The sequence below is a fragment of the Parambassis ranga genome, chromosome 16, assembly GCF_900634625.1.
Source record: "Parambassis ranga chromosome 16, fParRan2.1, whole genome shotgun sequence".
NCBI lineage: Eukaryota > Metazoa > Chordata > Actinopteri > Ambassidae > Parambassis > Parambassis ranga.
The window spans coordinates 8,317,892-8,329,935 of NC_041036.1; the positions used below are offsets into that span (position 1 = coordinate 8,317,892).

The following is a 12,044-nucleotide window of genomic DNA, read 5'->3' on the forward strand; positions in this document are numbered from 1 at the left end:
TATCCACCTTTACAGGTAAGCCAGGATGGCAAGTCTCTATTGGACAAGTTGCAGCGACCTTTGACTCCTGGTAGTGCTGATTCACTGATGGCATCAGCAAACTACTCCAAGGCTGTGCACCATGTCTTAGACATCATCCACGAGGTGCTTCATCACCAGAGACAACTGGAAAACATCTGGCAGCATCGCAAAGTCCGCCTGCACCAGCGCCTGCAGCTGTGCGTCTTTCAGCAGGATGTACAGCAAGTAAGAGTCTAATGCAAAACCATATTCTGATTAGACTTTTATCAGGTTAAGTTGGGCAGTCATACACACGCATGTACACCTGTAAGGTAGGGACTGCAAAAAAAGTCCCTGCTATGTCTGCTACACTTATATACAAACTTAACTTTTCAAACACTTATTTTAAAATAATCACTCTACACTCTCATGAGGCATGCAAACCTGAGGCAAGCAATGGCACACGTACAGTTAATACATAAAAATAGGAAACTGTTCTATTATACGAACATTAGGGGTAATGGGTAGCAATATCCACATTAAGTGTTGCTGTTTATTTTTTTATGGGAATCCAGGAAATCTTTGTAGTTTTGCAGAGGGTGATACTGAGCATAGAATGTTGTAATATTCTGCAGCATTTTTAGTGAGATTCTCTGCTTCTTCCTGTGACTGGGTGTCTGGTTGGCAGAGATCAGAACTACTGAGTTAGTGTGTATAGCGTTGTCTTTGCATTTCTACCCTTTGGGCATGAACCCTTCTCTGCTGTATGTCTGTGTGTCTGTCATTCCCCTCTTCCATCCGCTCTTTCATCACCCTTTTCTCTTGGTAGTGGTTTCCATGGTGATGCAATTTACTGTCACATAAAGTGTCGAGGGCATTGTACGTGTGTGTGTTTGCGCGCCTGTGTGTCCTATCAAAATATTCTCTCAGAGACCTTGAAAATCCCTTTCATTACCCTGCATAGAAACAGATGGAGTATGGCCATCTGTTTAATAGATAATAACATAATTAAGTAGAAAGATTTATAGTTAATCATACCCACTATGGAAATGATGACACGTTGCACTGCTCTGGATTTACTGTTAAGTAAAACCCATGCTTGTTTACTTTAACATGACAGAATGCAGATGGAGAGTAAAAAAAAGGAGGGGGGGTGGGGAGAGGAGAGGAGAGAGAGATGACATCTAGTACACAATGCTGTAATAAATGGGATTTTAATATGGTCATAGCAGCCAGTTGCACCCCCTACTGTTTCAAAATATGTACTACACACAAATTGTGCATATATTTTAGTGTTTACATTTGCTGAAATTGTGTGTGTTTTTCAAGGTGCTAGACTGGATAGAAAACCATGGTGAGGCCTTCCTCAGTAAACACACTGGTGTTGGAAAGTCTTTGCACAGAGCCAGGGCTCTTCAGAAGAGACATGAAGACTTCGAAGAGGTTGCACAGGTATGTTTTTAGTGTTAAAGCACAACCACACATCAGATCTTTAGTAAAGAATGTTGATCAAATCACAGATTGATTGGAGAGGAGCACCATGTGCTCATTTTAAATACTGCATCTCAATGTTTTTAGAACACCTACACCAATGCTGACAAGTTGCTAGAGGCAGCGGAGCAGCTTGCCCAGACTGGAGAGTGTGACCCGGAGGAAATCTACCAGGCTGCCCACCAGCTAGAAGATCGCATCCAGGACTTTGTGAGACGAGTCGAGCAACGGAAAGTACTGCTGGACATGTCTGTTGCCTTCCACACACATGTAAAAGAGGTGTGTGTTCCCTCACCTTGCATCGTACTATATGTTTTGAAGAAATTGCCAAAGGTCTGCAGTACATATGTAAATGATATATTTAAGTATATATGTTCCAACCAACATCCTTTAGCCAAAAATCCCTCATTTCCTTTGGCTCTGTGGAGCATTGTTTATTCAATTTAAAGACAATATGACTTGTTTCTCCTTGACTTGAATGGCATGCATGCCTTGAAGTGTTTACGTTATAGTGTACTATAGTTTACATCATTCTTTAAGGTAGAACAAAGCTGTGCATGTTATGAGGATTTGGTGTGACTGCTCCATGACCTGACTGTTGTTATGTTAATATGAAAGGCATATTATTGCACATTTGACTGTCCAAATTAACCTCTATGGATGCATGTGTTAACACTACATCCTTTTTGCATAGAGCCACGGTGTTATTAATGAAGCTAGTCTTTAATGTCCATATGGACTAATCTCCTTCTTCCCATCTGTCAGCTCACAGTGGTACACCGTGTGTGAGCATGCATGTGTATGTTTGTGTGTGTGTGTGTGTTCTTCAGTGTGCGTGTGTTTGTACAAGTGAATGTTTCCAGCTCTCCTGCCCGTCACTTCTTCAACTTCTGTAGTTCTTTGGATGTGTTCCAGCTGGTTAAAAGGCAGCTGTTTACTGTGGAGACGGAGCATGAACTACATGAGGTCGCGTCTGCACGGGCTGTCGTTAAAATCCATCATCTAACAAAAGCATAATCAAAAATTCTACTGTAAATTTGTGTCCTTTGGTGTCAGTGCCTGCGTTAATGGAAGGTAATATGTAGCATACTGTAAGTGGATGATGAAAACACCATAAGCAGACATGTTTTTTTTTGTGTCGGCAGTGAAGTGTTAGACGAATAGTGGGTGCCAGGGTCTCTCTCCTGTAGCCCTGACTGTGTGCCAGGACTTTACAAAGCTGAGCCAATTCACCCAGATGGCTAATCTGTTACAAAGATGACCATTCACAAAACACTGATTTTGAACAGAATTGCTTGGATTTGTCTCATATCGTCTTTCTATCAATTCAGCAGCTTGTCAATCTGGGTTTAGCTCACATTGCCCCATGTTTCTATGGGCTGTTTAGGTACTTCCTGTGTGCTCTCCTCTTTTGATGGTTTAGACTTAACTGGCTTATGTTTTCTATCAACCCCTGTTAGCTGTGGACATGGTTGGAGGAGCTACAGAAGGAGCTGTTGGATGACGTGTACGCTGAGTCAGTGGAAGCAGTGCAGGACCTGATCAAGCGATTTGGCCAGCAGCAGCAGACCACCCTGCAGGCAACTGTCAATGTTATCAAGGAGGGAGAAGACCTGATACAACAGCTCAGGTGAACATTCGTATCATGTTTAAGATGTAATGTTTACCAGGGTTGATCATGGATGGAATCAACAAAAACAAAATATCACCTAATAACTAAACGCATACATCTGACCTCCTCTTTACACTACTGTCCTCTTATATTTCAGAGACTCGGCCATCTCAAGCAACAAGACTCCCCACAACAGCTCCATGGCCCACATTGAGAGCGTGCTGCAGCAGCTGGATGAGGCCCAGGGCCAGATGGAGGAGCTGTTCCAGGAAAGGAAAATCAAACTGGAACTCTTTCTCCAGCTCCGCATCTTTGAGAGGGATGCGATTGATGTAAGTGGGCAAGATATGGAGGTTTGGTGTTTGATGCAAAAATGATTTTAGTTTAGCCTGGCAATGCACTGTAGGGAGACCTACACCTAAAAAATTTCAAACTTTCATATAGGAAGATGTTATTGGATGAAAAGGAGATAATTTTTTATATTGCATATTGGCTGTTTTAAGTTCCTCCAATATAAAAAGATCAATTACATGTTGCTGCAATAATGACTGTAACTCTGAGACGATTGCACTCAAACGGCAAGATTCAATCCTGTCACGAGGATTCCAGCTGGCTGGTTCACTCACACTCGCTACAAAAGGCAAAAAAAAAAAAAATTTAGTTCCTTGATGCATCTCATCTACTGACTTATTCCAGTTTTATTTCCCCTCTCCCTAACCAGCAGTTTACTATGCATCCCACAGTGAGAGTGAATGCTTTTCTCAGCTGGCGCTCAGATTCAACGTCTGCTCTTTTGAAAATATTATCTTGTGATGTTTATCATGGACGTCAGATTTGTTGAGCCATGTCATGTTGACAGATCAATTGGCAGATGTTTAGAGCAGAGATGCAAGCTTATAATGATGATGATAGTGTAAGTAAAAAAAAAAAAGGATTGTGGAAAGTAACCGTGGCGGACATGATGAATGAAAATGTCTGTGTAGAGAAATGGGTTTCGATTATAATCCCATCAGCAGTGTGGCTCCGTGGACTGGCAATGGTCACGGTGATGGCACTCAGCTGGGCAACCGCTTTGTTCCAGACTGAAATATCTCAACAACTATGAGATGGAAAGGGGTAAAACTGTGTGCAGACATTAATATCCATCTAGAAGAAATCCAGGCGATTCTATCCTTATTGTTGTGCGTCTATAACCAGAACATTAGCTGGTATTGTCAACAGCGTACAAATATATTGGTAACTTAATGAAAGATTACAATTTCTCAAAAGCTGTGCAATATGTTCAGGTTATTATATAACTGTGGCTGGCTCCTCGGCTGTCGTGTCTCTATTTTTAAGTCAAAAGAAACACATAAGTCTCACAATAACTCTGCGTGTCAGGTCAAGGAATGGTGGTGAATCCTCTAATCACTTGAACCCTGAAGTACGCCCACACGTATTCACAGACACAGGATTAATATGACACAGTGCTCAAGCATGAAGATGGGTGGAGGAGGCATTTGTTTTTCCTCCACTCCCTGCCTCCACACACACACACACACACACTTAGGCTCTGACAATCCCTCCTGGCTCTGCAAGGGTGCATGTGTGTGAGGTGAGACTTCTGTCAGTGCTTCCTTCACTGACGATAAGTCATTTACATTACTGGACACGGCCAAGGAAAAGCTAGTCAAAGGGGAGAATTGTCTGTGGTTAGTTTTGTAGATGAAGGAAATGGTCTTTTTGCACACAGAGGGCATTTTACTCAACTGTAAGAAGAGAGGAGTTCAGAGGGCAAGTCAGTGCTTGGTAAGTTGATTAAACCTTGTTGCCAGAATTGTTTTATATACAATATTATAGTGTGTGGAATGGTTTGTTAAGATCATTTAGGTTGCTACACAGAAGAATCACATCTCAGTGCAGAAGGTTTGAAGCAGGGTAATTTGGAGCTGTAAGAAAAAGCTTTTTCAAAGGAGCGGTAGGCTAACAAACCTGCAGTTATGAGATTTGCAACATCAAGTGATTAAGTCCTCATCCAGATAAGGTGCAAAGAGAACTTGTAGCTTATTAAAGGGAACTAAACGTTGGAGAAATGTGTGTTCAGCTGCTGCTGCTGCTGCTCAGTAGGGTTTAGTGCTTGGGATTGTCACCATTCAGATATCAGTTCTGTAAAAGAGCCACAGTTAGGACCAAGGTTATAATACAGTATGTAGAAATGTTTTTAAATAATTTACCACTTCTTTTTTTACCATCAGCTGTTGTCACTACTGCTTCTGTGCTAGCACCATGATAATTGTTAATAATTGTGAAACTTAGAGGTAAACACCACCCAGTGCTTTGCTCTGACAGGATCAGTTCTACAGGAGAGGTGAGGTTTCAGGAAATTACATGTGGTATTGGCTGGGAAGGTCCTTTTGTCAAAATTCAGTCTAAAAGTGTTAGATGCTTGTTTACATTTCAGCTCAGTCACATGTGATTACATTGATAAGCCTTTCACTTTCAATGTTTTTTTAAGTCATTGGCTTCGTTTTCTTCAATGTTGGAGATCTTTGGCGACACACGATAGCAGTTTGTAAACTGAGGAGGACAGCTGCCAAGGCATCTCATTTTCATATATGTACACAGATTGGATTTTACCGCTGTTACATGGACGTCCACTTGTCATGGCATGACTACTCGGGTTACTCAGTGGCGACTTTAAATTGACACATTCTTTGCATGCTGAACGCAGGGCAGCATAAGTTCAAACTTTGGAAAGACTCTCATCCGTGTCACTGAAGTAGCTCAGAGCGTGAACGTGTGGAATTCCATGTTGGCTACAGTACTCTAAATGTCACTCTTAGAGTCACAAATCTGATATGATTCACAGCGTGTCAACACCCGAATAACAGCCAATAGGGTGTCTCTTCACACAGTCCAGTTTAAAATAAAGCCATTGATTAATGAGTTAAAATATATTTTTTCCAAGTTATCATAAATAAGGACAACTCTTTGACTTTTCACTTTAATACTGTATACCTCAGAGCAAGACAAAAACAATAAAACAGCATCAGCTCACAGACTGGAGCCAGGATCAAGGTGCCCCTGGTATCATGATTCATTCTGCGTGGGTAGAGACAGGCACTGACATCAGTCGTGCATCAGAAATGTAATATGTTTTCCACTATTATGGAAGTTGTTGGTTGCAGCTGTTAAAATGTCAAAGTTGGTGTTCATAAATTCTCTTACTCCCAGCGTAATGATGACTAATAAAATGGCTGTGATTTTTTTGTGCATTTTTCTCCCAATTCAGTATTTTTGTGTTCATGCACCTTGTTTAAGCGCAAGCTCACAGACTTTTTTTGTTGTTGTTGTAGAATTGTCTCCTCTTTCTGCCTCGCCCCTCTCAGATCATCTCAGACCTGGAGTCATGGAATGAAGATCTGTCACAACAGATGAGTGAATTTGACACAGAGGACCTGACACTGGCTGAGCAGAGGCTGCAGCATCATGCAGATAAAGCTCTCACAATGAACAACCTCACCTTTGACGTCATCCACCAGGGACAAGAGCTGCTGCAGTATGTCACAGAGGTCCAGGCATCTGGTGAGTGAGGGGATAGAAATATACATAAAGGGTTTGTTTAAGGGGCAGATAGTGCCTTCTCTATAGCAGATAAATCCTGAAAATGAGACAAAAATGCCAAATAAAAAATCCATCTACCGATGTTGGGATTTGCATGAGCAGAAAGAGAAGTATGGATTGTTTTGGTAACACCATGCACTTTTTGCAGGCGTGGAGCTGTTGTGCGACAGAGATGTGGACATGGCCAAACGGGTTCAGGACTTGCTGGAGTTTCTCCACGAGAAGCAGCAGGAGTTGGACCTAGCAGCAGAGCAGCACAGGAGACATTTGGAGCAGTGTGTTCAATTAAGGCATCTGCAGGCTGAAGTCAAACAGGTATGTATGAAGGTGTCCTGGGGGTCTGATTTTGGAAAGGAGCTTGGATTATTGTGGTGTTGCATTTAAGACACATTTACACATGTAGAGATATCTATAATGTTTTTTCCTCTTAATACTGTGGTCAGACAGCCACAGCATTCCTTGATGTTACAGCAGTGTGGTAGTGTTTACTACAGTGTGCTCTGTCTGTACATGACCAGGTGTAGGTGACTCATCCTGTCAACAGTTTCTTCTGTCTCTCTGTCTGTCACTGTATTAACTCTCCCTCTACCGCAAGTTTTCAGTATCAGCAGAGGGACAGTCCAGTCTTTTTGGACAGTTTTGTTCTTTAGGCTCTGTTTTATGCAGCTATATGTTGTGCATACCAGTTTATCTGCAAGTAAACAAGCAAGCCAGGTGGTGCCTCTGTCATTGCTTGTGGAACTGGCAGTCAGGCATCTATTTCACTGCTGACAGCAGCAACACGATAAATGCAGATACGCTTGTCACACATGACAAACTCACAAGATGACATTTGATCATTCAGCTTGACACCCACCCTAAACCTGAAGTTGAAGCAACCAAAGGACCTTTCAGGGTGAATAGATCTTGGCTGATTCACTTACTTACCAGATCTCAGTCTGACTGAGCTGCAGTCCGCTGTTCTGAAGACCAGACAAAAGGCAAAGATACCCGACAACAAGCACAAGCTGAAGGCTGCTGCACTGAAGGAATGTAAAAATATGACTAAGGCTACTGAAAAGTATATATAACTTTTAATACTATCTATGCTTATGAATAGATTTTGTGACTTTTATGCTGTGTCTTTAGATTATTGCACATTGAATATGCAGAAGTACGAAGCCTGGAGAACAACAAATGTGTTGCTGTCCAAATGTGTGTGGTCTAAATGGAAATAATAGGCAAAACCGAAGAGTCAGCCCAGAGAAAATCCGTCTTGATAGGGAAAAAATGGGATTGAATGTCTTCGCTTATTGTTTTGTCTGTGAAGGGCACGTCAAGTAGATATTTCCCTCCCAGTATTCATTCAGGAGCTGAATACAATTACACAAGGACGGTTGCGTAGGACAACGTATCCTGCTGGTGTTTCAGAGAAAAACAACAACAAACACAGAGGCAATTTTTACAACAAGGGCTCTTGTTGCAGCGATGCGGCTGAATAACAACAGGCTTCATGTTTCGACTAGCACTAGAATTAATGAAAAAGTGGACAAAAGCAGCATCAGAAAATGAAACCGAAACAAAACAAAACAAAATTAGATCCAAAGAGTCCTGTGCCTTGTACTGACTGAACAGATCTGACCATAAAATGAATGTATGATACTTATGAACAACCCAGTGAGAGGCTTTTTAGAGCTAGAGGGTGCTCTATGAAAGACCTAGCTATAGATATAAATACTATTGTTTGCATTTGAACTTGCTTTCTAATGGGTAGCATCTTGGATTAGACAAAGTCTAAAATATTTTTGTCCTTTATATGAGAAAGCTGAGATACTACACTCTCTGCTCTGACTCCTGTGAAAATACTAATTTTAGCTCCTATTCATGTTCCTGTGGTATTTATAAATATAGCGCCTTTTAATCCAGCCCAGAGATTACCACTGCACTAAATCTGCCATTGTTAGTGTGTTTTTCCCCCCTGCTTCCCAAACCTGTATTTGGTTACTTTAGAACTGCTCTCTGTATGCAATTATGAAATGGCAAGGCTTAAGCACAGGGACTGGGAATAGACAGTTATATCAAAGATAAAAAGACAGCAGCAATCGTATGATGTGATTTGTTCATGTATTACAGTTCCGTCACAGCTCTTCCAAAATGAAATAGCTAACATGCTTACCTGTCTCACCTCAGGGCATTGCATGTGCAATGTGGAAACATGGGCCCCCTGTCAAAAACAGGAGTCACTGTTATGCTGCATTTAATGACTTTTATAGCCAAGCTACAGTGGTAGCTCACCCACGCAGCAGGTGTGCTTGCTGAGTCAGAGAGAAAAAGAAAGGGAGGTGTCTTTGAGAGAATACCTTCAGGCCAGTACGAGGCCAGCCAATTTATGAACAAATGTGATTTTGAGCATCTGGCAGCATGTGTGTGAGACAGGGCAGTGTACAGTGCATGAGGGGAGGGAAGGGAGGTGCATATGTGTGCAGATTTTATCCAAGATAAGGAATTGAAATGTGAGAAATATGGTGTCAACTCCGGTTAGGTAAACTAATATAAAACAACAGATGGATACAAATACAAAAAAGAAGAAAAGAAAATAGTGTCAGAGAAGAGTAATACATTTTATGAACAGCCCACCTTTTTTTTGCTTGTGCGTCCATAATTTAAACTAATTCAAACCTTCCTATGTGTGCTGTAGGTGCTGGGATGGATCCGTAATGGCGAGTCCATGCTGAATGCTGGTCTGATCACAGCCAGTTCATTGCAAGAGGCTGAACAGCTGCAAAAGGAACATGAACAGTTTCAACATGCAATAGAGGTAAAAAAACAAATAAACAATCTCTTCCTATTCTAGAGGACTCGTGAAGCACTACATTCATGCTCATGTTTTCATTGCCACAACTTTTCTTCTTCCCTTTAATCAGGTTTACCTCGACTTTTTCTGTTTACTTCTGCTTCTCTGCTGCTTATTTGCCCTTCATCCTCCAACCTTTTGCCCTTCTAAAACTCCTTTCAGCTTCATACCTGTCTTCACCTCCTCTCCTTCCCATCACAAGTCACACATGAAATGGAATTATGAATAAGTAATAGCTCTTCCTTCTCTGCTTTACCTTTCTTCTTACTTCCTTCTTCTCTTTGCCACTGATTATGCAGGTTGCATTTCTTTGAACTCTACTGAGACTGGTTCATTTTAATGCAGGCCTGTACCTGACCTACTTCTCCAGAGCTCACATGCACGCAAAGGTTCAAGCACAGAAGAAAGCCAGGTTTACGATTATTGCTTGTGTGAGACAGGAATTTTAAAACACACGCTATGTCTGACTGTAGTCCTTGAAACTCACTTTGGAAGCGATGGCTGAGAAAGCAAAGGGGAGATGTTATAATATCCCCTTTGAACCTGGGCAGAAATATACCAGGCTAATGTCAGCAAAGGTGGCAGGAAATCCTTTATTTTCCTTTTATCTTGTAGTCAAAGTCCTTACTCCCAGTCTATCTCACAGGCTTACTACTATATCATATTTTCAGAATGCTCACTCTAGGCCTGGCTCTAAGACATAACCAGGCACTGCTTTTATTCTTTCAGCCGTTAAGTCTGTTGCTCCCTGGTCCACAAATCTATTACAAGCCGCCCTGCAGTGCCAACAGGAAGCTGATTCAAAGCAATCATTGCAATATGAAGATTCACATACTTCTTTTTAATGCATTCTTATCCACTGTGCAGAAAACCCATCAGAGTGCGCTGCAGGTACAGCAGAAGGCTGAGGCTCTACTCCAGGCCAACCACTACGACATGGATATGATCAGAGACTGTGCAGAAAAGGTGCAGTTCACTTACAGTTTCACTCATTTTTAAAAACGAAAACAAGACACTGCAGTAGATTTTGTAAGCTGTAAGTAGTGAAGTGATGAGTTTTGGTTTGACTTAAAGGTGGCAGACCACTGGCAGCAGCTGATGCTGAAGATGGAGGACAGGCTTAAGCTGGTTAATGCTTCTGTGGCCTTTTACAAGACCTCTGAACAGGTATGAATAACCAATCTGACTGGGTGTTGACTTTAAGTAATAATGATAAAAATGGATTATCATCAGTAATTTGGGAAGTTGCAAAGGCACAAAAATGTCGACCAGGATTTATTACTGCTTCATTACAGAGACGTTTCATAGACCGTACTATGTTGTGTGCCTCAGGTGTGCAGTGTGTTGGAAAGCCTTGAGCAGGAGTATAAGAGAGAAGAAGACTGGTGTGGTGGTGCTGATAAACTGGGGCCAAACAGCGAGTCGGACCATGTTACCCCCATGGTCAGCAAGCATCTGGAGCAGAAAGAAGCTTTCCTCAAGGTGAGAAAGATGAACACCTTTATGTAAAGAAAGAAGATATTATGCCTGAAACCCTGTATGTGACACCTGTCTTCTTTTTGCACAGGCATGCACATTAGCCAGACGTAATGCTGATGTTTTCTTGAAGTACCTGCACAGAAACAGCGTCAACATGCCCGGCATGTTGTCCCACGTCAAAGCTCCGGAGACTCAGGTTAAAAGTAAGCAGACAGCTCATCCTTCATCTCTTCATTAGAAGCATTTTTAATAACTTGTGTTGGCCTTAATTTAGTCGCAGATTTAATTTGTTCCCAATTAAATGTCTCAAGTAAACAAAGTGATTGTGTGTTTTTTCATCAGATATCTTGAATGAGCTGCTGCAGAGAGAGAACAGAGTGCTCCACTTCTGGACCATGAGGAAGCGGAGGCTGGACCAGTGCCAGCAATACGTAGTGTTTGAACGCAGTGCCAAACAGGTGTGTGCATGTGTGTTTATTTATTTATATACATGTGTAAGCAGCGGCAATAAGAAAAATGTGATCAGCACATCTCTACATTCACCACAAACAGAGAAAGTAACAAAAGTCTCCTCCTGACCTCGCTGCTTCGTTTTGTCTCTGTGTTTTTTGTGTTTTTGACTAAAGCACACAGTCTGTTTTTCTTCGTAATGATACAGTTGAGTGATGTAACCATGCAGACGTTTGCAGAAAATGGCTGTCATTATGTGGTCCAGTGAATTTCACAGGCCCGTTACTACAAAGCATTTCCAAAAATATGTCTCTAACCATTCATTTCAACACACAGGCAGCACTAAACATGTCAGCCCAATGATGGTTAGATAGGAAAACTTTGTTTTTTATTTTATTATGGCCCGAGCAGTGCAGAGTGGTGCGAAGGCCCGATTGAAACCATAATTATATTTCATTTTTTGGAAAAATTAAGAGATAGAAGCTAGGATGATGGATCAATATTTGTGTCAGATCATCAGTTCTGTGTCTCCAGAAACTGAGCTAACATCTGGGGTGTTTTATTTAAACGTGACTT

At 41.6% G+C, this 12,044-nt stretch overlaps 1 protein-coding gene across 3 annotated transcripts in view; it reads left to right on the top strand.

The window, feature by feature from the left end:
* The window catches only part of triob (trio Rho guanine nucleotide exchange factor b), an 81,694-nt gene that overhangs the window by 42,604 nt on the left and 27,046 nt on the right, over positions 1-12,044 (top strand). For all 3 annotated transcript variants that reach the window (XM_028424637.1, XM_028424638.1, XM_028424639.1), the window contains exons 11-23: positions 16-246; positions 1,330-1,452; positions 1,579-1,770; positions 2,952-3,121; positions 3,261-3,435; positions 6,472-6,667; positions 6,855-7,021; positions 9,384-9,503; positions 10,407-10,505; positions 10,614-10,706; positions 10,872-11,021; positions 11,107-11,221; positions 11,361-11,476. In XM_028424637.1, coding sequence (XP_028280438.1) covers positions 16-246; positions 1,330-1,452; positions 1,579-1,770; positions 2,952-3,121; positions 3,261-3,435; positions 6,472-6,667; positions 6,855-7,021; positions 9,384-9,503; positions 10,407-10,505; positions 10,614-10,706; positions 10,872-11,021; positions 11,107-11,221; positions 11,361-11,476 — 1,947 coding nt within the window. The remainder of the gene's footprint in view (positions 1-15; positions 247-1,329; positions 1,453-1,578; positions 1,771-2,951; positions 3,122-3,260; positions 3,436-6,471; positions 6,668-6,854; positions 7,022-9,383; positions 9,504-10,406; positions 10,506-10,613; positions 10,707-10,871; positions 11,022-11,106; positions 11,222-11,360; positions 11,477-12,044) is intronic.